The sequence below is a fragment of the Pelmatolapia mariae genome, linkage group LG15, assembly GCF_036321145.2.
Source record: "Pelmatolapia mariae isolate MD_Pm_ZW linkage group LG15, Pm_UMD_F_2, whole genome shotgun sequence".
NCBI classification, from domain to species: Eukaryota; Metazoa; Chordata; class Actinopteri; order Cichliformes; family Cichlidae; genus Pelmatolapia; species Pelmatolapia mariae.
This window is the reverse complement of record NC_086240.1, coordinates 24,652,993-24,676,392: the sequence shown is the minus strand read 5'-3', so window position 1 is coordinate 24,676,392 and position 23,400 is coordinate 24,652,993. Positions and strand designations below refer to the sequence as shown.

The window sequence follows — 23,400 nt, the reverse complement described above, 5'->3', positions numbered from 1 at the left end:
AAACCCTGACACTAAAACCACATTTGAAGTCTCAAAAACGCCTTCACACTCGTGAGGACAGGCACTTTTGTCCTCACAAGTCACTGCTGGTCCCCACAAGTATAGTAAAACCGGGACACCCCCCCCCCCCCCCCCCCCCCCCCAAAAAAAAAACCAACAAAAAAAAACCCCAAACAGCTTTTTGTTGCTACCAGCAGCTGAATCATGTCATTTCTATATTCTGCTGAATCTGCATTTTAGTTCCTAGTCATCACACTTCCTCTTTTTGACATTAATAAATTGCAACACTTTTTATTTCGACATTATTCCACTCTAAGGCCAAACCAGTACGGTTTTCATCCATCAAATTAAGGTAAAAAATAATTTATGCTGTGTTTGCAGGCAGGGATGTGACATAATCCAAGTTCTTTTAAAATAATGTTGGTGGTTTGTGATGATGTCAAAGAGGAAACAGAAGCATCAGACAGACCAGCAGCAGAGAAAAGCCTCATAACGTTTGCGTGCTGACAGAACGGCACAGAATGGTCCTGCTTACATTTCTTCTAATTCTTGTGCTTCAGTGTGAAGGTAAAGCTTCCTTTATTTTTATTGCTTACTTTGATAACCACTTTGATAGCTTCACACAAGGTTTTTGTTACTTGTTAAAATTAGTCAACATTTGGGAAGACAGAATTGTGGCATGAGCGTGAGTTCAGTTTGGAAACAAATTTAAACTTGATTTGTGATCTTCTAACAAATCCAAAGCCATTTCTGTATCATACAAAGAAATCTTTGGACATGGGGTGGGGGCATGGGGGGGAAGAAAACAAACCTCTTGCACTCACTTGCACATTCTTTTTTTTTTTTTTTAGATGACCATGTATGTTAAATAGACATTTTTCAGAATGTGCTCTTTTCCTTGCAGTGGGGCTCAGTGAAACCAAACACGTCTTGTATCTAACACCTGGAAATGATGTCATTATGCCCTGTGATAATGTGCCTGATACATGCTCCATGGTTATCTGGGCTTACAGCAAACACGAGTCTCAGACAATAAATATGGTTCATAATGGAATTGTTGAGAAGAACTCAGCTCAAGCTGCCAGACTGAGTCTGCACAGTAACTGCTCGCTGAGTATTAACAACATCACTGCAGAGGATGCTGGTCAATACTTCTGTCGGCCTGAGGGGACCGCTGATCAGGACACAACTGTGTACCTAAATATTTTGACCAGTGAGTATTTAGACTTCCATGGACTTCCATATATCCATATCTGTGAATTACACCGTACATTAAGCATTAAACATGCCCATCATCCCCACAATTACTATTATGAGGGATACAGCATTGATTTCCCTCTACACGTGTCATGTAATTGAATGTATCACCTTCTTGGGGAATTAAAATTCTCGTGTTGAAACATGGAGACAGGTCTTTAAATGAAAAGAGTTTTATTTTCATTGGATGAGAGCAGTAAATCTGGCCATTGCTTATGTATTCATTTCAAATTTTATTTTCTAAATTAGTAAAACTACTATTAGATAATCACTTATTTAAGCTATTAAAATACCAGGAGAAAAATAGAACTTATTTGGAATGTCTCATAAGGTTTCTCACATTTAGGAAGATGATCCAGATGTTTTAAACTTGCATAACTGTTGTCACTCATGTTCTCTCCTCAGTTTCAGCATTTCCATCAGACGCTGATCCAATGGAGGATGGAAACGTCACGTTAGAGTGCTCTCTGTTTAGATACTATACTATCTCTCCTTGTGAACAAAACAGTATGCGTTGGGTGGATGAGACAGGAAGTGTGCTTTTGGACAGAGGTGTCAAGAACACTGGACGCACGTGTGTTTCTCTTCTGACTGTGAAGCTTCAGAGTGGCAACAAGAAAAGATACACCTGCCAGTTTGAAGATAACAATACTGTAAAGATAGAAGCTCACTACACACCTGTCCTCATAGGTAGGATAACATCAATAGGAAAAGTAAATTAAGATAAGATGTGATATAATAGTGAGTCACTTTTTTTAAGTGAATTACATACTTTTTAATGACTTTTGATTCTGACAGATTCCACCCCGAACAAGGCTTTCATCATCATTGGTGCTGTGATGCTGATGCTGGTGGTTGCCATCATCGCTGCTGTTTTCATCAAATACAGGAGGCATGCTAAAGTGACAGAGGGTTAGTAATTATAGTACATATAAATTTGGTCATTCTTGGGTCATCTACTTATCATGTACTTCATCTAATATTATTATTACTATTATTATATTATTACAAGAGCGCTATCCCATTTTGAGCAATCTGCAATAATTGCAGCTTAATGTTAACTTGTGAAAATGCTACATTTTCACTGCGGTTTCTTCAGTCTAATATACTTTGCACTGGAAAATTGATTGAAGAAGCTTTTTCTTCCAGACATTCAAACACCCACCCGACCCAAACATGTAAGTATATTGATACACACTATATATGATATGTTTTCACATATAACAGAAATACCTTTGTTTAATATTAATAGAACCTTTACAGATGAACTTGTTTCTTGCACATTATTGCCACTGATCACTCGGAAAATTGCAACATGCTGACTGTGCCACAGTATATGATGACAATGTGTTCTTCCCTTTTCTTGTTTAGAATGAGGAAATACTTCAAGGAGTCTTGGGCCAGTTGATCTCGGTAAATAGTTCATGTATCTATAATAAATATAGTAATGAACATAGTAATAAATTAAATTATTATTTATATAATTCATTGGCTTAATTTGCTGTCTAAAGTATTCCAGTTAAACCTGGATTCATCAGATTACTGTGTATGTTGAACCCGAATACGGTATCCGGAGAGGCACAAATAACGTGGTTTTTTTTTTTACGAATACTTATTTCGAACAAATACTTTAAAAAAATATTTGTATTCGGGAACAAGAAAAACTTTATATCAAAAAGCTGAGTTTCCTTATGAGACCGCTGTGCATGACTGGATGAGTGAGTGATGTGTGAAAGAGGTGAATGACACGGGCTGCTCCACACAGCAACAGAGACGGCTCGGCTGAGCAAAAAAAGGCTGAACTGCATCACTATTTTTGTTGAATAGATTTTTTTGTACCTTAACTGGGTTCCGGAGGCAGTTTATAACTTTCGCGAAGATCAGGAGATTATTCCATCACGCTGCATTACTGACGACTGCAGTCGAGTCTCTCATGTTCGTTCTGGTTACGTAGCTCTGTTAGCTCGGTAATTTACAAATGGGCTGTTGACAGAGTAACGTTAACGTTCGGTTAAAACAATGCTTGTGTAGTTGTGTCGAATTTTATGCATTTGTGGAAACATTTTACAGTCAGTACTGTAGGTGAAACCAAAGCGATATATAATGTGTGCAAAAGTCAAATCAACAGAGGCAGATATATCAAACATCTGTCAACATCTGCTATGCATAATCACATGCATTTAAAGCTTCCTCTCTTGGTACTGTCTGCCAACCCCCCCAAGCACCAATTCATCTTCACAGCCATGTTCTGCCCCTGCAGATCAGTTTCGCTGTCTGTTCAGTGTCCTCCAACAAGGACGGGTGGTGGTGGGGTTCATAATGTTCACAATGGTATTTTATTAGTTGTTGGTTTAACCATGGATGAGGCAATGGCTGTTATGTTATTTTATTTTCAGTGACGTTCCTTGTTACATGTTCATTGCTGTAGTTATGGAAAAACATCAACTAATATTGCATATCCATAATTATTATAATGGATATAATTAAAGAATATTACACTATAACGTTAATTAGAAGTGTTACGCCTATTTGGAATTTTACTCAAATACAAATACAAATACTTTTCCACCCTCAACAAATACAACTACAGATACAAATACCGGCTGCTTTGAACATCTCTACCACTGATCAGTTTACATTGATGCACAATCAAATTTGAAAAGTTTCAGGGGGAACTTCATTATATTAAATTATTAAAACCAGGACACTACATCCATCTGTTATTTAAAGTCTGTATGGATAGAGAGGGGGAAAAATACATACCTGTGACTAAGTGGACAGGTGCACTTTACAGCAGTTTAAAGCTGGTTTGAGACGCAATGAGCAACTGAGGAACAACAATTACTTTTTTTTGGCACAATGGCATAATAACCTCAGCCTGCTTGTAATTCCTGTTCTCTGACTTCACTGGTTTTAGTGGACGTTTTAAAAGGGTTTTTGGTTAGTTTGACCCTTTCATACAGAATTTTACTAAAATAAGAGTAAAGCCAAAATCAAGTCTTTATTTGAAAGTTAACATTTAGTTTTTGAGACTATGTTTGATCATCATGTGTCTGAAATAGAACCTAAAGTAGTTTTCATTCATGTTTTTGCTTTGTGAACCACTGTGCTTGCTTTCAGGATGAGCCAGAGAGCAGCATCACCTATGCTACTATTGACCACACTGATCAAAATGCCTCACTGAGGAAAACTGTAACTATTGTTTTTTTTTTGTTTTGTTTTGTTTTTTTAACTTATATTCCATTTTAAAATTACCTTTGGGCTATATAACAGTTGTAGATTCATATTTTATTCATTAACCCATTTGATTTGAACCAGTGAATTTTTTGAGAAACAAAAAAAGAAAAATCTACTCTCCACTGTTTGTTATGGTCTGAATTATTTAAAGCCTTTAATTTTCTGTTATACAGGTTAAAAAGGAGGAAGCGGTGACTTATTCTGCAGTGAAGACAAAGGTAGAAAGTGACCCCAGCGGCTTCTACAGTAACATCAGCTAAACTTACCAAAAATAAATCAGAGGAAATAAAACTTCTCATAATGCCACTGCTTCTATTTAAGCTTGCTGTTGTCAGAGATAAACATAACCCTACATCTTTATCAGCTTCAAATACATACAAACATGAAATATGGCAGCATTACCGTAAAATACATCCAACTAAAGAAGTAAAAAGTTTTTTGTATAATTGTGTGTGTGTGAGTGTTTTTGACATGTTATTTAATTTTTTAGTTTAAGTCATCCATAAATTAAATTGTTCTCCTCATGGTCCTGGGTATTTGAGCTTGGTTGACTTGTTCTTGATTTTTGCAGAATATTGAGATTCTGATGTTCAGTGTAGAATGCCTCTGTCACTTAAGTTCTAGTTCTTAGTTCTTGTTTAAATTAATTCCCTCTCCGTCTTTACTCGGGTAGTCCTCCTCAGCATCCACAGTGTGTAGTCGGTCAGTCCAGATTCAAAACAACTGATTTTATTTTTAGGTTAAGCTTAAGGTGCTGATAAAAATATATAGGAAAAAGAAAAAGGGGAGATGGCAGTCCCAAAATGGCAGTAAACAAAGGAAACAGAAATAACAAACTGTGCAAAGAAAAACTTCGCACTAGCAACAGTTCCTCACAACTGAACCACAACACAGTACTCGGCTGGGTAAATGATACTGATGTATATTTTAATTTTGGAAGACTGTCAGAGCAAATAAATCAAATGGAAGTTTTTTGTAAAGCCTGTTACAAGTGTCTTTCATTTAAAGCACTTGCGTGCAGTCTATTTGCAGACAGGGATGTGAAGAAATCCAAACTCATGACAGAATGGGTGGTGTGTGATGGGCTCAAAGACAAAACAGCAGCAACATAAAGATAGAGAAATACCTCACAATGTGTGCCTGCTGACAGAGAATGGTGCAGAATGGCTCTTTGGAAATTATTTCTGGTTTTTGTGCTTCAGTTTGAAGGTAAATCTGCTTTTTTTTCATGATGCTAGGTCAAAAATTATAGTTGTTTTATGTTTCTTCAGTTTGTCACCGTGGGTCTGCATTTGGGTATCCTGCAATACCATGACATGAGATGTACAGTAAAGTTAGATATCATTGAAAGTTATTCATATAAGAACTCATGCACTAGATGTATGCATGTTGCAAATGTTAAGGTCTACATTCATTATTTGTTTAGTTGCATTTTGTCAAGAGATTTATTCTAAAGACACTTCTTCAGCTAAGAGTCTAAAGGTAGAAACACACACAGACGCTGTGGTTTTCACTTGCAAGGGCGATCACAGAACGCCCACACCAGAGTGGGGGCCCTGCGATCCGCGCTCTGTAACCGCTCTGGTCTTTATTTATATACAAAGCAATACAACAGTGAATACGTTTGTTCAGTGGAATGTTGATGCGTGAGCATGTGCGGATATGTGTGTGTGTGTGTGCGTGCCAGGAGAGGCTCCTCTACCTGGTACAAAGTGAAACTGCTTATTAAGCTCTTATCTAGCAGGTACTGCTCCTTCCCTGCATGATAACGGGTCATAGTGAATCAAAAACAGTCTGAGTTATAAAGAGGTCATCATGCAGTATTCTATCATATGCAAACTTATAAAATTAAAAGATTATACTGACTACAGTTTTCTATTGACACATTTGCATTGTTGCCTCACAGCAAGAAGGTCCTGAGTTCAATTCCAGCATCAGGCTGGGGTCTTTCTGTGTGGAGTTTGAATACTCTGGCTTCCTCCCACAGTCCATAGACATGCAGTTAGGTTAACTGGTCACTTTAAATTGCCCATAGGTGTGAATGGTTGTCTGTCTCTCTGTGTTAACCCTGATGGTGACCTCTCCAGGGTGTACCCTGCCTCTCACCCTAAGACAGCTGGGATGGGCTCCTGCCACCCTGAAAAGGATGGGTGAGCGGGGAAGAGGATGGATGATGCGTGTTATTCATCACAGAAACTTTCCTTTCCTTTGCAGCAGGAATCAGTGGTGAACCATACTATCTCTATCATAGACCAGGAAATTATGTCATTTTGCCCTGTGACAATGCGCCTGATACGTGCTCCATGGTTACCTGGTTTTACAACAGAGAGCCATCTCAGACAATACAGGTGGTTTATCATGGAGATGTTAAGAACTCAACCCAAGCTGCCAGACTAAGTCTTCACAGTGACTGCTCTCTGTGCATCAACAACATCACTACTGAGGATGCTGGTGTTTACAACTGTCGGCCTGAGGGGACCACTGTCTATCTAAATATTTTGACTAGTACTACTAGTACTACTTTTGAGTACTTGGACATAAATGATTTGGGTCTTTGCAGAGTATCATGGTCATTAATATCCTTTTTTTTTTTTTAAAAATCTCTGAGGCCCTTTCCCTCAAAACCAAATTTGTGGATGACACTCCACACTAAGGATTAAACATCCATCATCCCCACAGGCTCTGTGAGGGATCCAGCCTTGATTTTAATCCATCATTAGGCATATTTGGTGTAACTGAATGAATCCATTTTGGTCAAGTCTGAGCTTTAACTCGATATGCCTTTGCGATAAGAGGAGCAAAATTTTACAGTAACATCTGGATGAAAGTTACATATATTAAATGTGTAAAAGTACTTTTTCTACAGGACAATCACTCAGTAAACCTGTGACAATAAGAAGAAATTACAGAACTTGCATTTTAATTCACATTCCACTTTTTTCTTAATGCTGAGGTAACTGTCGTCACTCATTTTCAGTTTCAGCATCTCCATCAAACCCTGACCTACAGATGAATGGAAACATCACATTAAAGTGCTCTTTGTTCAGACTCAGTAGCCTCCCTTGTGACGAGATAAGCATCCGCTGGGTGGATGACACAGGAACTGTGGTGCTTGATAAAGTCAGATACACTGGACGCACATGCATTTCACTTTTAACTGTGAAGCTTCACAGTGACCACAACAAACGATACACCTGCCAGATTGTTGAGGAAAACAATGTGAAGATGGAAGCTCACTACACACCTGTCTTCATAGGTAGGTTATATATAACGATTAGATGATTTTTACCCATTAAACACTGATGAACAGAGTCCACAGATTCCATAGCTCATTACACACCTCTAGGGAGAATAAATAAGCTGGTTAATTCTACCTAAGATGTGCAAGTCGCTGCTATAAATACATTTTTAAAAAGGCAAATTGCCTATGATTTGAAAAGACAACCCACAAGTTACCATGGTGGAAAACCACCATGGTAACTTGTGGGTTGGAAATGTGATTCTGGCCAGTTCAGGGCTCAAGGACACCACACTCAGGGTTGTCATAGGTCTTGTGGTAGTGGGCTCCATGCTCCGACCTGGGAGTGTAACTGTCAGTCTTTTCCCACCCAAGCCTACTGATTCCATCAGGTTGGCCACCACCTAAAATTGTGATTCAAAGAAAAAGAAAAAAAGACAATAGAAGCCAGACCAGGTTAAAACAGTAGTAGTGTTTTGGTCCACAACTGAAACCAAGGTTTCAAAGCAGCTGCTTCTGAACTCTACAACGCTCTTCTTTTTACCTTCCTGGGTGTCCTAATTTTCAAACGATTTGTAACGTCCCCTGAATCCCTTGCTAAAGGAGGTGATAAAGAAAGCATTTAAGACTTCAAGAATTCAAATAGCTTTTAACCTGTCCAGGATGAACCCCGTCTCTCACCCTATGGCAGCTAGGATAGGCTCAAACCCCTCCACAATGATGACTTGGATAAGAAAACAGATTGATAGAATAGCTCTAATAATCACATTCCAGTTAGGAACATTCAAGAAAAATTGACTATTATAATGTACCCCTGGACTACAGTGTAGTCTCCACTCTCACAGAAAATAAAGGCATACAATAACTTATATAGAAAAAAAAACCCCAACCCAATGTTTAGGGAAATCCCCTCATTTATTCCACAGTGCTGCATTTTGTAAAAATAACTTTGAGTCCTACTTTAGTTTCCAAATATTCAAATGCTGAAATGCATGAAGAAATACTGTGAACCATGTGCTTTGTGCAGACTTCAGAGAGTCCATGGAGCAGTCTCCGCTGAGCTATGCCATGTGGCATCTTCGCATGGCAGCACTGATCCTAATGATTGTCATCACTATTTTAGTCATCAGATACAGAGGTGAGCCAATTCAGATTATACATAATAACTATAATTACTGAAAGTATACTTTGAATTAAATTGCTGCTCTCTTTTTTTCAGGAAACAAAAAGCTTCTTGAAGAGAGCAACGTGAGTTTAAAAAGATCTTGTTTTAAATATTAAATATGTAGGATTTTTTTCAATAAACAGTGCACAGTAAGTGGCTCTGATAGGCAGATTCCATGTATACACAATTTGTCAGTGTGAACTGGGTAGTTTGAAACCTAGGAGGTACTAAAATAGCTTGTAAGACAGATGATGAGAAAGTTGGTTCACCGTAAGTTGCCATTAATATAAAGCTGTTTTCACACCTGCATGGCAGTACTGAATTTTCTAGGACTTACCTGATAAAGATGCACGTGAAAACATAAATGTCCTAAACAGTTAGACAGGACTTTAGTCTTTAACCTGCCAGATCCTTGGTGACAATTATGTGAAGTATAATGAACCCTCAAGTTATTACTTCAGTGGCCACCCGAGTTTCCCTTGAACATCTGCTTGTGTGCTTTTTACAGGTTCGTTATGTTGGTGACTGCGATGATGGCACAGTGATCTATGAAAATGTGACAAAGTCTGGCTGACCCTGAACTGCAATGAACTTCAGAGCACATACTTCAGCTCAACATTTTCTTAATCCCTTTGCAACTACTTAGATTCTCTTTAACTCTTTTGTATATTAACAATAATGTAATGTACACCATCCAACTAAAAAAATAGACTTGTAACCAGGTTTAGTCTTTTTTGGTCAATTCTTACTTTCTACCTACTGAAACTGCAGTAATGGAGTGATCCTGAATGAAGTTATGCTGCTTCTTGCTTATATAACTTTTGATTCCTGAAGATAAATAAAGCTGAAAACTGTGAATGGAGAAGAAATGCGCAGTGCATTAGCAGCCTCAGCCTGTAGCAGCATAACTAAAGGATAATTCAGAGTCATCTGAACCATCCCTATGAGATTTATCAAAAATGAAAATTAGGAGTCTAATCCTAAAGCAGCGATGGCGTCTGACTTCTGAAATCCCAACTGGCAGCACAGGAGAAGAGGCCAACAGCTAAAAGCGCTGCCTCACATTCTTCTTTTGGAAACTCTAAATGCTGAATCTCAAAAGGTTGATTCTGTTCACCTGGACGTAGCCTTTTCAATGGGAGAAACGTTTCGCCACTCATCACTCTCAGCTGAGACCTTATAAACAGTGCATTTGGACAATAACTGAAACCAGCCAACGAAATGAACAATGGGCTGTGAGGTCAGTTCCTTGATCATTAATATGCAAATTGTCATGACCATTGATCAACAACCACTGATCAAAGATCATTAATCAATATGCTATATGCTGAAAGCAAAAACACTTGGGTGCACCTCTCCATCATTGAACACAGCTTTTCTGGCAAGCCTCCAGTCTTCTTTGTCCTCCAGATGTATTTTAGCAATTGAAATAAAGCTGCGCAAATGAGAAAAAACCCTAAAGATAGGATTGAATAATCCAAAAATGTACCTCCTTCTGAATCACATTTCCTTGACCCCCATGGATAAGGAGGTTGCTATCCCACTTTTACCATCGGCATGCTCTGCATTTAGAGGTAGCTTTGTCTAAGTGTGTCCAGTGTTGGATGCTTTTTTGGTTGAGCCAATTTAATATAAGTTTGCTCTGCTGATGTTATCTCAAGATGTTAGTGCAGGAGATGAGCCCTCATTTTTGTAGTATTCACAGATTATTTTTTTATTTATTTAATAAACGATCATATCCCTGTGTGAATACATAAAATAGCTACAAAAGATATTATAATACCATCAACCCCCCACCCCAAACTCTAGTACTCACAGGAATGGTCACATTGTTTTCCAGATAACTGATTGGTCAGTAGGTAATGACATCATACTGTAAAGATTGACCCGACACACTGTGATGCTGTTCACTTGAGGAGTGTTTATTGAAGCAACACACATGTGGCTTTATGTTTCGGCACACTGTTCACCAACTTTTGAGTTAGTCATCTGCGAACACTCCTCCCTCTGGCCTCTGGCTTCACTATATAAAAAGGGAGAAACCTTGTTAGGCAAATCATCGCCACCTGTCCCTCCAGCCTCCTTGGCACCACCCACTTGAGCTTAACTGCCCCACTCCTCCCCTGCAGCTTAGCCAGCGATCACACCTCCGCCACACATACCTGTTGATTTCAGGCAGTAGAACCTGTTCTCTAACAATTAGAGATCTCTAAGATTAGTAGTTCAAGCCCAGGTTCCATCAGCTCTTGACTAGGTTTGATCTCCTAATTGTCCTGGATGTAGCCGTGAGTGTGTGTGACTGCTAGAAAAAGTGCTTGAAGGCCTATTTGAATTGGTGGCTTGCAGTAAAAAGCAGTATGAGTGCCAAGAAAGAGACACAAAGCTAATTTTACAGAACAGAGAAAGATGAGGCAGAGAGCAGGAAGAGTAAAACATGGACAGTAAAACAGACAAAGACTCAACAGAATCATTAGAAATTACTCTATTACAAAAATAACAAAATCAAAATGGGAATTCAAAACTCAAACAAAAAAATTAATGAATGTAGAGCACAAGAACAGCAGTAAAATCAAACAAAAAAAGTGCCCAATGCCAGGGACTGTGACCCACATTCAGATTCATACATACCCTGTCAAACTGTGCAGATACATTGGGTGAGGAATGGGACTATTTCGCAAGTTTTTCTCTGAAACCAGGAACAGGAAATGTTATCACTTCTGTTCTTCTGTGCCAGAGAACCTAATTTGAGCCTGTAGAGAGAGATGCAACAACACATTTCTTCACTGTTAACAATCCTGATTTTTATGCTTCAGTTTGAAGGTAATTACTCAGATTTTCTTTTCTTACTTTTGTGCTTGACTATGTTGCTATGAAATATGAACATTTAAATTGTTGTAGCCATGAGGAAAATTATCATCAATTTCTAACACAAAATGACAACATCTTTGTATTCTTAGATTTTGGACCTTAATTTGATAAATTACATTGACTTTAACCGCAACAGAAAACTGAAAAGGTTATGATCCAGCGCTTCTATATCTTACTATGCACATAGCAATCAATTAAGTGTTCATTCTAGTTGAATATACAGCACATTTCTCTTGTTTATTACTGTTTATTTCTTTCTTTCTTTTTTTTTTTCTGTCTGTCCCATTTGGTTCTTTAGCCGTCAGAATTGTTGTCTGAAGACCAACAAGGATACCAAATGGATTTATTTTGCCAAATGGATCATCATGGCATTGCCGTATTGGTCCATTTGATCAACCTTTGTTGTTATTATTTATTTTATTTTCAGTTGTTACAGATGGGACAGACATGACTGGGGGATAGGAAAGGGAGAAAGAAAGAGAGGAAGGAAAAGAAAAACAGAAGGGAAAAGGGACAGTGAGAAAGGGCACTTACAAAGACAAAGAAAAAAAAATCTCCTGGATCACCTGTTGAGAGAAAAAGAAGAGAAAACAAGCAAAAAAAAAAACACAAAGCAACATACTAAACACAACACCATCACGTTAATCTAGCTAAGCGTGAACAGCAGTAAATACTAAATATTGAATGTTGTTGTGCAGCACGCAGGACCGACAGCGCACAATGTGCTTTGAAGTAGCAGCTAAGAAAGGTGTAGTTTATGTCTACGAACAGTGAACACCCGTGTGCACACCTGTGTGGATCAGCGCGCTTGTATACAAAAGGTTTCTCCATATAACGGTCTGCTAGAGGGTGTGGAGGGCCATAGCCCCGTCTCCCAGGGCATGAAGCAGGCATGGAGGAGATCCAGGCTCCAGACATCCAGGGACCCCAGAGTGCGAGAGCCCAAGGAGGACCACTGGAGGGGCATCCGTGCCACCCTCCTGGGAAGGGCTGAGGAGATCCCCAGACGAGGGGTCACCCAGTAGCCACGGAGCAGAAGCCAGAAGGGGCTGCACTGGCGTGCCCGCCGGCTCTGCCGGCAGCCAGCTGTGCCAGAGTGAACCGAGCCGCAGGCCCCGAGGCCGGAGGCCCGAGGGCCCCCTTTGCCCCGGAAGAGGCCTGACCGAGCGACAGGCACCAGGCCCCGCCAAGTAGCCACCGGGAGTGAGCTGGTGCATACCTGAGCGCCCAGCCCCGGACACCAAGAACCACCAATGCACCAACCCCTGAGGGCATCAGTTACCGGCAGGGAGTGTGGTGAGGGGAGATAGACCTCCACACTTTGGAGGGCCTGGGTGTTCCCAGGGAGGTGGAGTCTAAGACCCGACCTGACATATAGACACAGACAAACAGGCACACACAGACACAAACATGCTTTCCCACCCTCATGCACACATATACAAACACTCAGCACTCACCCAACGTAGGGATAGACATACATGGACATGTACACACAATCACACTCCCCAAACATACTCTATACCCCGGGTCCAGGTACCCTCGCCCCCAGATGGGGGAAACGGCACCCAGACCCAAGAGATGTGACCCTTTCCCCCGGGGTGGAGGCAAGCAGACCGCCCCAGGCTCCGCAGCAGCAGGGAGGCCAATCGGACAGCCAACACCTCCTCCCAGCCCCCTGCCCCGATGGCTAGTAGAGAACGGGGGTGTGTGAAGACCCCATACCTCCCTCCTCCCGCTCATGTGTAGTGTTGCTGCGTGTTGTTCTAAAGTGCATTTAAAACAAGGGAGGGCATGGTGCTGCTGCCAGAGATGCAGCAGGTGTTAGCACGGCCCCTCCCGAGAACCCTCAATGTCTACATGGATTTAAAATTGAGGGGTGGGCACCGGCGCCAGAGGTAGGGTTGAATACACAGACCGTCCACTGGACGCCGTTAACGTGGTCACCCTCAAGGCCCTATATATATGTGTGTGTTATGAGAGTGTGAATAATGTGGATGTCTAAGTTGTGGAATAAAATTGAGGCACAGGTGGCCAGAAGGGGACAGAGGGGGGGGGAATGCCTCCCCTGCACCCTGGTGACACACCCGCACCCCAAGGCCCTACCTGTGTGGGTGGGTGAGGTGGAGCGGGAAGAGGGAGGCAGCCGGGGATGGGGAGGAAAAGAAGGGAGGGGCAAGATGCCCCTCCTTAGGGCCAGCTCCCCCGCTGACCCCAGTAGGCACCCCCGTCCTCTGGTACCCACCAAGGCAAGGGAGCCCAGGCCCATCCAGACCGGGGCCTACGGCAGCAGCACCGCCAAGCCCCACAGGACCCGGGGAAGCCCACCCTACCCCACCGCAGAGGAAACTGTACCCACCCCAACATTCAATCATCTCCCAGACTACACAAGACAACAGACACCCAGGTTAGGTTTATTCTCCACCTCTCCTATGTCTCTCCCCCACCTGCAGAGTGGACTTCTGCAAGGATGGAACAACCTCCCTGCCAGTTGAAGAGCCCCCCAGTTAGGCCGATGCACCAGAGGCCCCCTGCGCCAGGGCTGAGCCCCCGTGCACCCACCCGCCCACAACCTCGGCGACACACCGACGAGGACCGAAGCCCCCAAGGCCCAGCCAGAGCCCCAGCATGGAGACGAAGCACCCCTGAACCCCAAGCCCCACGCCTGCCCTGGATCCACTCAGGGGCAGCCAGGCTACCAGGCCAGTAACCTATGTCCGCCAGCACAGACCATCCCCCAGCCCCGCTGCACGCAGCCATGAGGAGAACACCCTCTAAGAGCGACCAGAGCCACTAACCAGGTTATGGCCACAACCCCCCGGGTTGAGCCCTCCAGGGATAACGTCTCTAGGGGTTCTCCAGGCGCCCTAAGCCCGTCCCAACCTCCACATCAACCACAATAGCTAAGGCGGGACCAAACCACGACCCCCCACCCCCGCTAGGTGATGGAGCCGATCAAAGGAGCCCAGAGGGATTGATCTAATGTGGTGGCAGAGGCTGTATCGAGACTAATGTGATCTATTAGATGGTTTCTATATTGGCTAGAATTAAGATTATTTTTATTTTTCCAGTTCATGAGGACCGTTTTCTTGGCGATGCATAGGGCAGTAAAAACCATGTGGACTGTATTAGTTTCTGTAGTGACATCATCCAATTTTCCCAACAAGCATACTAAAGGGGAGGTTGGAATTTTACATTTCAGACACTTTGATAAGCCTTCACATATCTCACGCCAAAACTTCTGCACTAGTGGACAGAACCAGACAGCGTGGATGTAATTGTCTGGTGTATTGCCTTGACAGTGTGAGCAGTTGTTGGAAGATGTAAAGCCCATCTTGAACATCCGATGACCTGTATAGTGCACTCTATGTAGTATTTTGTATTGTATTAATTGCAGACTGGGATTTTTAATCAATTTAAAGGTTTTTAAGCATACCTGAGACCAGAAGTTTTGGTCTAAGCTTACTGATAAATCTGCTTCCCACTTTGTAATAGGAAGGGATATTGATTCATCTATTTTAGAAAGTGTTCTGTATATTTTAGATAAGATAAGAACAACTTTATTTATCCCGAGGGAAATTCTTTTGTCATGTACATGCTCAAAGCAGCAGGAGAGACAGAGGAACAGATAAATAAGATATACAATATATACAATAAGAATAGTAGTGTACAGTAATATACAGTAGGATAGTGCAAGACATAGTATCGGATAACTCTAACGAAGTAATATACATAGCTATATCCTGGTGAATAAATAACTTAACTATCAGTGCAGGCGATTCTAGAAAGTGACAAAGTATTGTGCAATAGAATAAAAGGGAGTAGCAGCGTATGATGGGGGGATGAAACAAATATTCAATAAGTACTCTTGGGTAATATTCCACGGTCTGGAAGGGAACAGAATAACATTGGTAATAGTCTCAGGAAAAATCACCTACAGAGTGAGGAGGAGTTAAAAAGTCTTATTGCCACCGGTACAAAGGATTTCCTGTGGCGGTCAGTTCTGCATTTCGGGGCAATGAGTCTTTTGCTGCGTTTGCTTCATAGAATGAGTCATGACACTCCCAGTTGTTGGTTTCTAAAAGCCGCCAGAAAATGATATCTCCGTCGGCTCTAAAACTCCATAGCAAGGCATATGGGATATGAAAAAACTCAGGTGGACTGGCATGTCTACTGCCAATTCCTTTATTTAATTCCAATTTAATTCCTTTACAACTCCATTCTGGAAAATTAATCATATTATTGTTTTGTAATATGTCAGGGTTATTCCAGAAGTTTATTTCTGTTGTTTAGTAATTATTAATTATAGAATGAAATCTGCATATCATTGTTAGAATAATGTTTACATCTTCAGTTGTCTGAGAGTTGCAAATGACAGGATAGAAGCTACTAGAAAAACACTGATCTTTTCACAGGTCTTGATAGGGATGATATAGAGTTAAGAACTTTATGGACAGACAACATTTTTGTAGTTTTGGCTCTGTACATCAGTACCAGTGGATTTTAATTCAAACAATCAAGATGTGATTGCAATGCTGACTTTTGGCTTTAATTTAAAGGCATCTTACAAAAATTGTGCATTAACTGTTCAGAAATCATAGATGTTTTACACTTTCAGAGGCTTTGTAGAGGCAATTGTACAATTAACTGGCAAGTAGTTTCATGGCCAGGGGAGACTTTTTTCTTTCTTTTGTATCTCATGACAAATAAAACAGATAATATATATTAATTTGATTCAAACTGTTGCTTTCCACTGGATTTCTAAATATGAGGCCCAAATAGAAGACTGTAAGTGATGGAGGACATCATTAGGCAGAAAAACAGAAACCTGTCAGAGAGATGGTAAAAACTTCAAGGGCATGCACAGTTCAGAAAAAAAAATCTTTCAACAGATGAAACCATTATATCCTTAAACTTATGTACATTACTCGCGCCAACCCAAAATTATGGTAAAACATGCAGTAGACATGCCAGTCCACCTGAGTTTTTTCATATCCCATATGCCTTGCCATGGAGTTTTAGAGCCGACGGAGATATCATTTTCTGGCGGCTTTTAGAAACCAACAACTGGGAGTGTCATGACTCACTCTATGAAGTCTATCTCTGATCAGTACAAAATGCTGGTAGGTCAGCGCTGCATCAGGGCGCACCATGTGACCATCAATTTTTATCCATTGGTCAAAGGCTGAGTGCAGGGTGTCATCACGAGATTATTCTAGTAGGAAAACTCCTGTGGAGTGAAATCCTGGGGGGTGGGCCTTGCTGTCTCCTCTCCCCAGAGCCAATGTCAGACGAGCCTGTGTCACTGCTGAGTGCAGCACAGGTGCTACATACTGTTAAAGGTCATGCATCCCCGCACACTGCCCCAGCAGGTTATTGCCCCAACAGGTAGGTTATCTGTCCCCAGAATTAAGGGATGCACAGGCTATGCGTTTTGCCCTTATGTTTAAATTGCAGTGGCCCTATGGGATATTTGGGTATGTCACACATCTAACTTCCACCAACTTGGCCTCCAACCTCCCTGGCTGAACCAGCGTTTGTTAGACAAGGGTCTGTGTACAGCCCGTGTCAACAATAGCCTGGTGTGTACCCCCTTGGGACCTTACTGGATCCCTGTATGTGCATCCTGAGCCAGGGAGTCTGTTGGGACTTCAGCAACACCAAACACCTGGCTGGCTTCCATAAATGGACATTCCTGGTGGAAGTGTCCACGCCCAGTCTTGACCTACAGGTCCTCTTGCTGCCTCCCATTCACAGCTGCCTGCATCTGCCCATCATCTGGGCCACCTGAACTGGCTGCGGTACCTGTGGGTTTGACATGTCACACCAGGAAGTTGGGCACCACTGTAACACTCGTTACTAGAACCCCAGCAGTTGCTGGGGCCTCTTCCTCTAGGCCCCAGCAACTACTAGAAATAGGGAAGGTGTGGTTAGGATGATGAAAATCAACTGCGCCAGCAGGCCTTCCCTGGCACTGTCCATTGAACGCACTACTCCACCCCTCCCCTGCAGCTGAGCCGCAAACCACATCCTGCCACAGTAGTATTATTCATTTGCCAAGTCACTCATCTGATCTCAACCCAACAGAGCATATTTTTCCATTATTAAATAAGATAAGATAAGATAAGATAAGATAAGATAAGATAAGATAAGATAAGATAAGATAAGATAACCTTTATTAGTCCCACACGTGGGAAATTTGTTTTGTCACAGCAGGAAGTGGACAGTGCAAAAGTTATGAAGGACAATTAGAATAAAATAAAATAAGAATAAATACAGTACACAACTGTACAGAATAGAATAAAAATAGAATACTATATACAGTAGAATAAAATAGAATAAAATATACAATAGGATAAAAATAGAATACAAATGCTATATACAACTCAGTAAAGATACAACGGTGCCAGAAAGATTATTGCACATTTGTGTTATTGCACATTTGTGGATGTGTGTGTATGATCAGTTAAAGTCTTTGTTGTGGAGTCTGACAGCAGTGGGGAGGAAAGACCTGCGAAATCTCTCCGTCCCACACCGTGGGTGCCGCAGTCTCCCACTGAAGGAGCTGCTCAGTGCTGTCACAGTCTCATGCATGGGGTGGGAGATGTTGTCCAGCAGGGATGACAGCTTAGCCAGCATTCTCCTGTCACTCACAACCTCCACTGGGTCCAGAGGGCATCCTAGAACAGAGAAAATACAAAGCTGAATGCAGAGAGACCCACAAACAAACAGCAACTGAAGGCTGGACTAGCAGAGGATCTCAAAGGAGGAAAAACTGCATTTGTTGATGTCCGTGGGCTTTAGACTTCAGACAGCCATTGACTGGAAAGAATTTTTAAATGTTAAAAACAACTGCTATATTTCAAATTATGTTAGTTTGCTCAATTATTTTCGCTAACTCAAAATAAGGGGACCATATCTATAAATGGCTGTAATTCTTAAATTCTACAGAGAAATACCTGAGCTGGCCAGCAGATTCAAACCCAGGACTTTCTTGCTATGAGATGTACCAACATCATACAGGTTTTATATACATGGTCCCCTTATTTTCAGGGGCTGAAAATAATTTAGCAATATAACATAATTTGAAATGTAGCAATTGCTGATGACCACAAAACCATGCCACCCTAGCTTAAGCCTTCAAATAAAAGTCAGAAAAATAAGTGAAGGAACATAACCTACATCACAGAAATGATCACAGAAATGATTATGAAAAAAATATGAAAGTTTAAATTAGCATGAGTATGAGAGGTTCCTATTAGTCTTATAGGCTGTGTGCAAAAAATGAACATTTATGTTTCCTGTTTCTTGATATTGATTGATAGGTAAATACATGGATTCAAAGAAAAAAGAAAGTAGAATAAACATGTTTATTTCTTTGCAGCATGCATCAGTGAAACCTACATGGATCTTTATTACACACCGGGAAATGATGTCGTTCTCCCCTGTGATAACACATCCTCATTGAACTCATCATGCTCCATCATTACGTGGTTTTATAACAGAGATAACTCTGAGACAACAGAAATGGTTTGGAATGGCGCTATTATGGAGAACTCAGCTCAAGCAGCCAGACTGAGTCTGTACAGTAACTGCTCCCTGGGCATCAGGAACATTGTTGCTGAAGATGCTGGCCTTTACTGCTGTCGGTCTGGGAACACTACAGCCCAGGATACAATTGTGGCTCTGCATATTTTGAACAGTGAGTACTTAGACTGTAATGATTCTGAGCTTGGACAAATCTCACATCCTTCTCTTCACTTTGACTCTCCTCCCAAACGCTACAGTTATGTTCACTACATTTTTGTCTTAATAAATTAACTGCGAACACAGAACATTCAGCAAGCAGTAACTGCAGACTAACAAACTGTGAAAGTGGCAAAGATTTGACTAAACATCGTATAACAGTTTTAGTTTGGGCATTCAAAAGGTTTCAGATTCATGCTGACCTTTGAAACAACAGCTTAAAAGTGAAATCTCACCAGTGAATCCAGTGAAATTTGTTTGAAATGTGGGAAAAGTTCTGAGGACCTGTTACAGAGTTTTAGATTTCTTTTATCACCTGTTTTCTCTCAGTTTCAGCATCTCAGACACAAAACTGGGATGGATACATCACATTAACGTGCACTCTCTTCAAATACCCTGACTCCCAACTGTGTGGCGAGAACAGCATCGTCTGGTTCAACGAAGCAGGAGCTGTGCTGCTTGGCAGTGGTGCGAGGGACATTGGACCGATGTGCGTTTCTCTTTTGACTGTGAAACCTCATAGGGCCCACAACAAAACATACACCTGCCAGTATATCAAGACAAACAGTGTGAAGATAGAAGCTCACTACACACCTATAGGTATGATAAGAAGCTTAAATGAATTTCAAAATAATCTGAATTATGCACTTCAATAAATACAGCTTTGGTTTTATTTGTAGAAGTAATTTACTGTAGTTTCCAAATGTTCAAACATTAATTTGAAACATTAAACATTAATCAGAATTTAATAATAAAGTTACAAAAGCATGACATTTTTCTTGTACTGTTTTTCATAGAATACACAGATCAGCTTCCTGTGAGCTACATCATGTGGACTCTTCGCATTGGAGCAGTGATCCTCATGACTGCAATCACTGTTTTTGTCCTCAGAGACAGAGATGAGATCCTAAAGAGCACTGATAAACAATCTGACATTTGAATCTAATTGCTGTACTCTCTCTCTTTTCAGGATGCAAAAAGCCACTTGAAGACACAAGAGTGAATTAAAAACAACTTAAAAGATTTGAAATTGATGTCACGTGTTCTTATTTCAAAGTAAGCTTTGGACACCAAACGACATCTTTGTGTCAATATAAGCATTTTACTCTTTGTGTCAGAGTTAAATTAAAGACTGTTTGTCTCTAATTTAATAATCATATTTCTCAGATAATCCCTGAACGAGGACTGAGTTGCACTCACCTGGTCAGAAAATGAAATTATGAAATGCTCTTTTGTATGAGAACAGAGCCTGAGGGCCTGAGAGCCTGGGTTAGCAGAGAAAGATAATAACTACGCTCAGTCCCTGTTATTTCTGACTTGGATTTTTGGTTTTGCCCACCCATCTAAGACAAATAAACCTGACCTTGCTTCACTATATACGAATTTCCATTTTAATAATCCCCCACATTTCTTCCCCATCTGTGGTAAATTATCCAGTCATTCACCCTGGTTTTGTTACCTGCCTTTGGACTGTCACAATGATAAGGATATGGGCTTTTGTTTACAGCAGTTTCAGTTCTTCTTGCTGAATAAAATGTAGCAGCATTGTGCACAAAAGATACCAAATTATGGAATTACAATGTTATGACTAATTTTGGGTCCTTGTGTTATTGAAATGGTAATTGGGCAATAGTAACTTCACAACTTCCTCTGAAATTCTGCGTTTTAATTCATAGGAAATAGGAAATGTCATCACCTTTTCTGATGTAAAGCTTGTTTACAGAAATCCAGCAACAAATGTCTTCGCCCACTTTTCATAGAAGACTGTAGGCAGCCCGATGACATAAGCTTTAACACAATACTGATTTCATCATTAGGTTTTTTTTTTCTTTTGTAATGTCTGAATAATTTCCTCTGGAGTTCAGTCAATTAATTTTTAACACTAATACAGAGACATTAAGATCTCATTTATATTTATCCAATTTCATAGGGTGTGAACTCAAGATGGCTGAAGCATGCACAAATAGAAGAGCCCCTTTATCGACAGTGCAAATATTTGAGGGTAAAGAGTAATACTGAGGAACTGCTGAATGAAAACACCAGGATGACAAACAGACAATCTGACAAGGGACAGAGGGAAACACACTCTATATATAGGGGTATAGGGTACATTCTATTTATACATTTAGAAATACAGAGAGACCCCAACAATTAAACACTTGGTGAAAATGAGAAAGAAAATCTCTCTTTTAAATGAAAAGACAGTGGCTCCGGCTCTACAGGTTTATTTATGATTGCATTTAATTATTAGTTTATTATTAGTGGCTAAAGCTATAGACTATAGTGTAACATCTTGTTTTCAAAGGGGTCCACATATGCTGTTTATTAGTTTCTGCTAGGGCTGCCTTGCTTAACATACAGGCGGTTGGTAAAATAAAAGCACTGAAAAGTACAGCGGTACTCAATAAAGCCAAGTTATGATTCTTAAGCTTTAATATTTGTCATCACTTGAACAAATTAGTTCTTAATAATTCCCCTGGATTGTTGGTTGAGCCTAATTTTGTGAGACATCTGGAAAAATAAAAACCCTGCGTTATATATTGTATTACTCGTTTCTTCAATTCTTTCCTATTTAGACTGCTTAAATGATAAAAGTGAAGATCTAAACTTGTATTTGTATCTGTATTTGTAGCTTCTTATATAAATACTTTAAATGGCAGCATTGCTGTAAAAGAAATAAGTTTATGAAGTTAAATACAGAATACCTTAAATGATGTGTCCTTTGTAGCTATGGGTGACTTAATCAAGACAGAATTACAAATACGGACTTTATTAAAAATACTGATTTTATTTAAGAGCCAAGTCAATTTAAAGAAATAGCTAGGCTGTTATTTATTTAAAAAAGACACCAAACCCTCCTTTCTGCTAAAAAATAAAAACAAAATCATAAAATTGGTGGGAATAAAGAATTAAATACATATAGAAAGAAAGATAAACTCATTTGGTTGCAGGCAACTGCAAGTAGAACTTATATTAGGTTTTAAAAGATATGAAAGATTTTTGTCTTTTTCAGTTAAGTCACAAAATGACTAAAGTTAGTGTATTATACATCAGTTTCTATTTAACAGACTGTCACTGAAAAGATACAAAACAACCCAAAAATATAAGCAAGTTTTAAGATTTTAAAAGAAATTTATTCATGCCATGCTTTGACAGAATAAGTCAGACATGTTTTACATATGCTGTGGGACCAGCGCGCTTACATGACGACATCTGAGCTTCAGTTTGACCACTTCCTTTCTTTTTTTCCACCACACTTCCACAACCACAGTTTTCCACTTAAATTCCAAATCATAACACCTGATCTTTAAAAAAAAAAAACTAATTAGATGTGAGAATGAAAATTACTTCACCATTATTTCAATATTTTACCACACTGAGGTAGGAAACAACCCTAAATAGATTTTTGGTTGATACCAAAATTATTAAAATTATCATAAGCAAATAGATCAAATGGGATTTTTTTCTTTACTAAAACCTGTTATAGGTTCCTTTTACGTGTATTTGAATTTACTGTGTGGAGTCTATTTATAGACATGGATGTGATGAAACCCAAACTGTCTCATGACAGTATGGGTGGTATGTGATGATGTCAAAGAGGAACTAGCACCATTAGACAGACTGGTAGCAAAGGAATGCCTCATAACATTTCTGTGCTGACACAGAATGGCTTTGCTGGAACTGATTCTCATTTTTGTGCTCCAGTTTGAAGGTAAAGCTTCTTTTACTTTACTTTATCAAGAACGGATTCTTTACAGGCCACTCTAACCTCGCAAAAGCTTTTGGTATAGTCTTTTTTTCTGAAAAAAAATTAAAAAGTTTGGAAAGAAAAAAATTGGCAATTATAAATGAGTTAGGTTAGGAATGTGACTTTGAACAAATCATTTAGTGA

General features: G+C 40.2%; 2 protein-coding genes across 2 annotated transcripts; both read left to right on the top strand.

Moving 5' to 3' along the window:
• The first annotated feature begins 351 nt into the window (after positions 1-351).
• Positions 352-9,660, top strand: LOC134642727 (uncharacterized). Its single transcript, XM_063494678.1, has 13 exons — positions 352-567; positions 905-1,213; positions 1,663-1,947; positions 2,056-2,169; positions 2,407-2,435; positions 2,629-2,670; positions 4,378-4,449; positions 4,668-4,740; positions 6,582-6,644; positions 7,472-7,750; positions 8,760-8,870; positions 8,952-8,980; positions 9,406-9,660. The coding sequence occupies exons 1-13, from the start codon at positions 522-524 to the stop codon at positions 9,469-9,471; spliced, it is 1,518 nt and encodes a 505-aa protein (XP_063350748.1). The 5' UTR covers positions 352-521; the 3' UTR covers positions 9,472-9,660.
• A 1,979-nt stretch (positions 9,661-11,639) lies between these two features.
• LOC134643759 (uncharacterized) lies at positions 11,640-20,505 on the top strand. Its single transcript, XM_063496300.1, has 4 exons — positions 11,640-11,717; positions 19,147-19,464; positions 19,839-20,108; positions 20,306-20,505. The coding sequence occupies exons 1-4, from the start codon at positions 11,660-11,662 to the stop codon at positions 20,446-20,448; spliced, it is 789 nt and encodes a 262-aa protein (XP_063352370.1). The 5' UTR covers positions 11,640-11,659; the 3' UTR covers positions 20,449-20,505.
• The last annotated feature ends 2,895 nt before the right edge of the window (positions 20,506-23,400 follow it).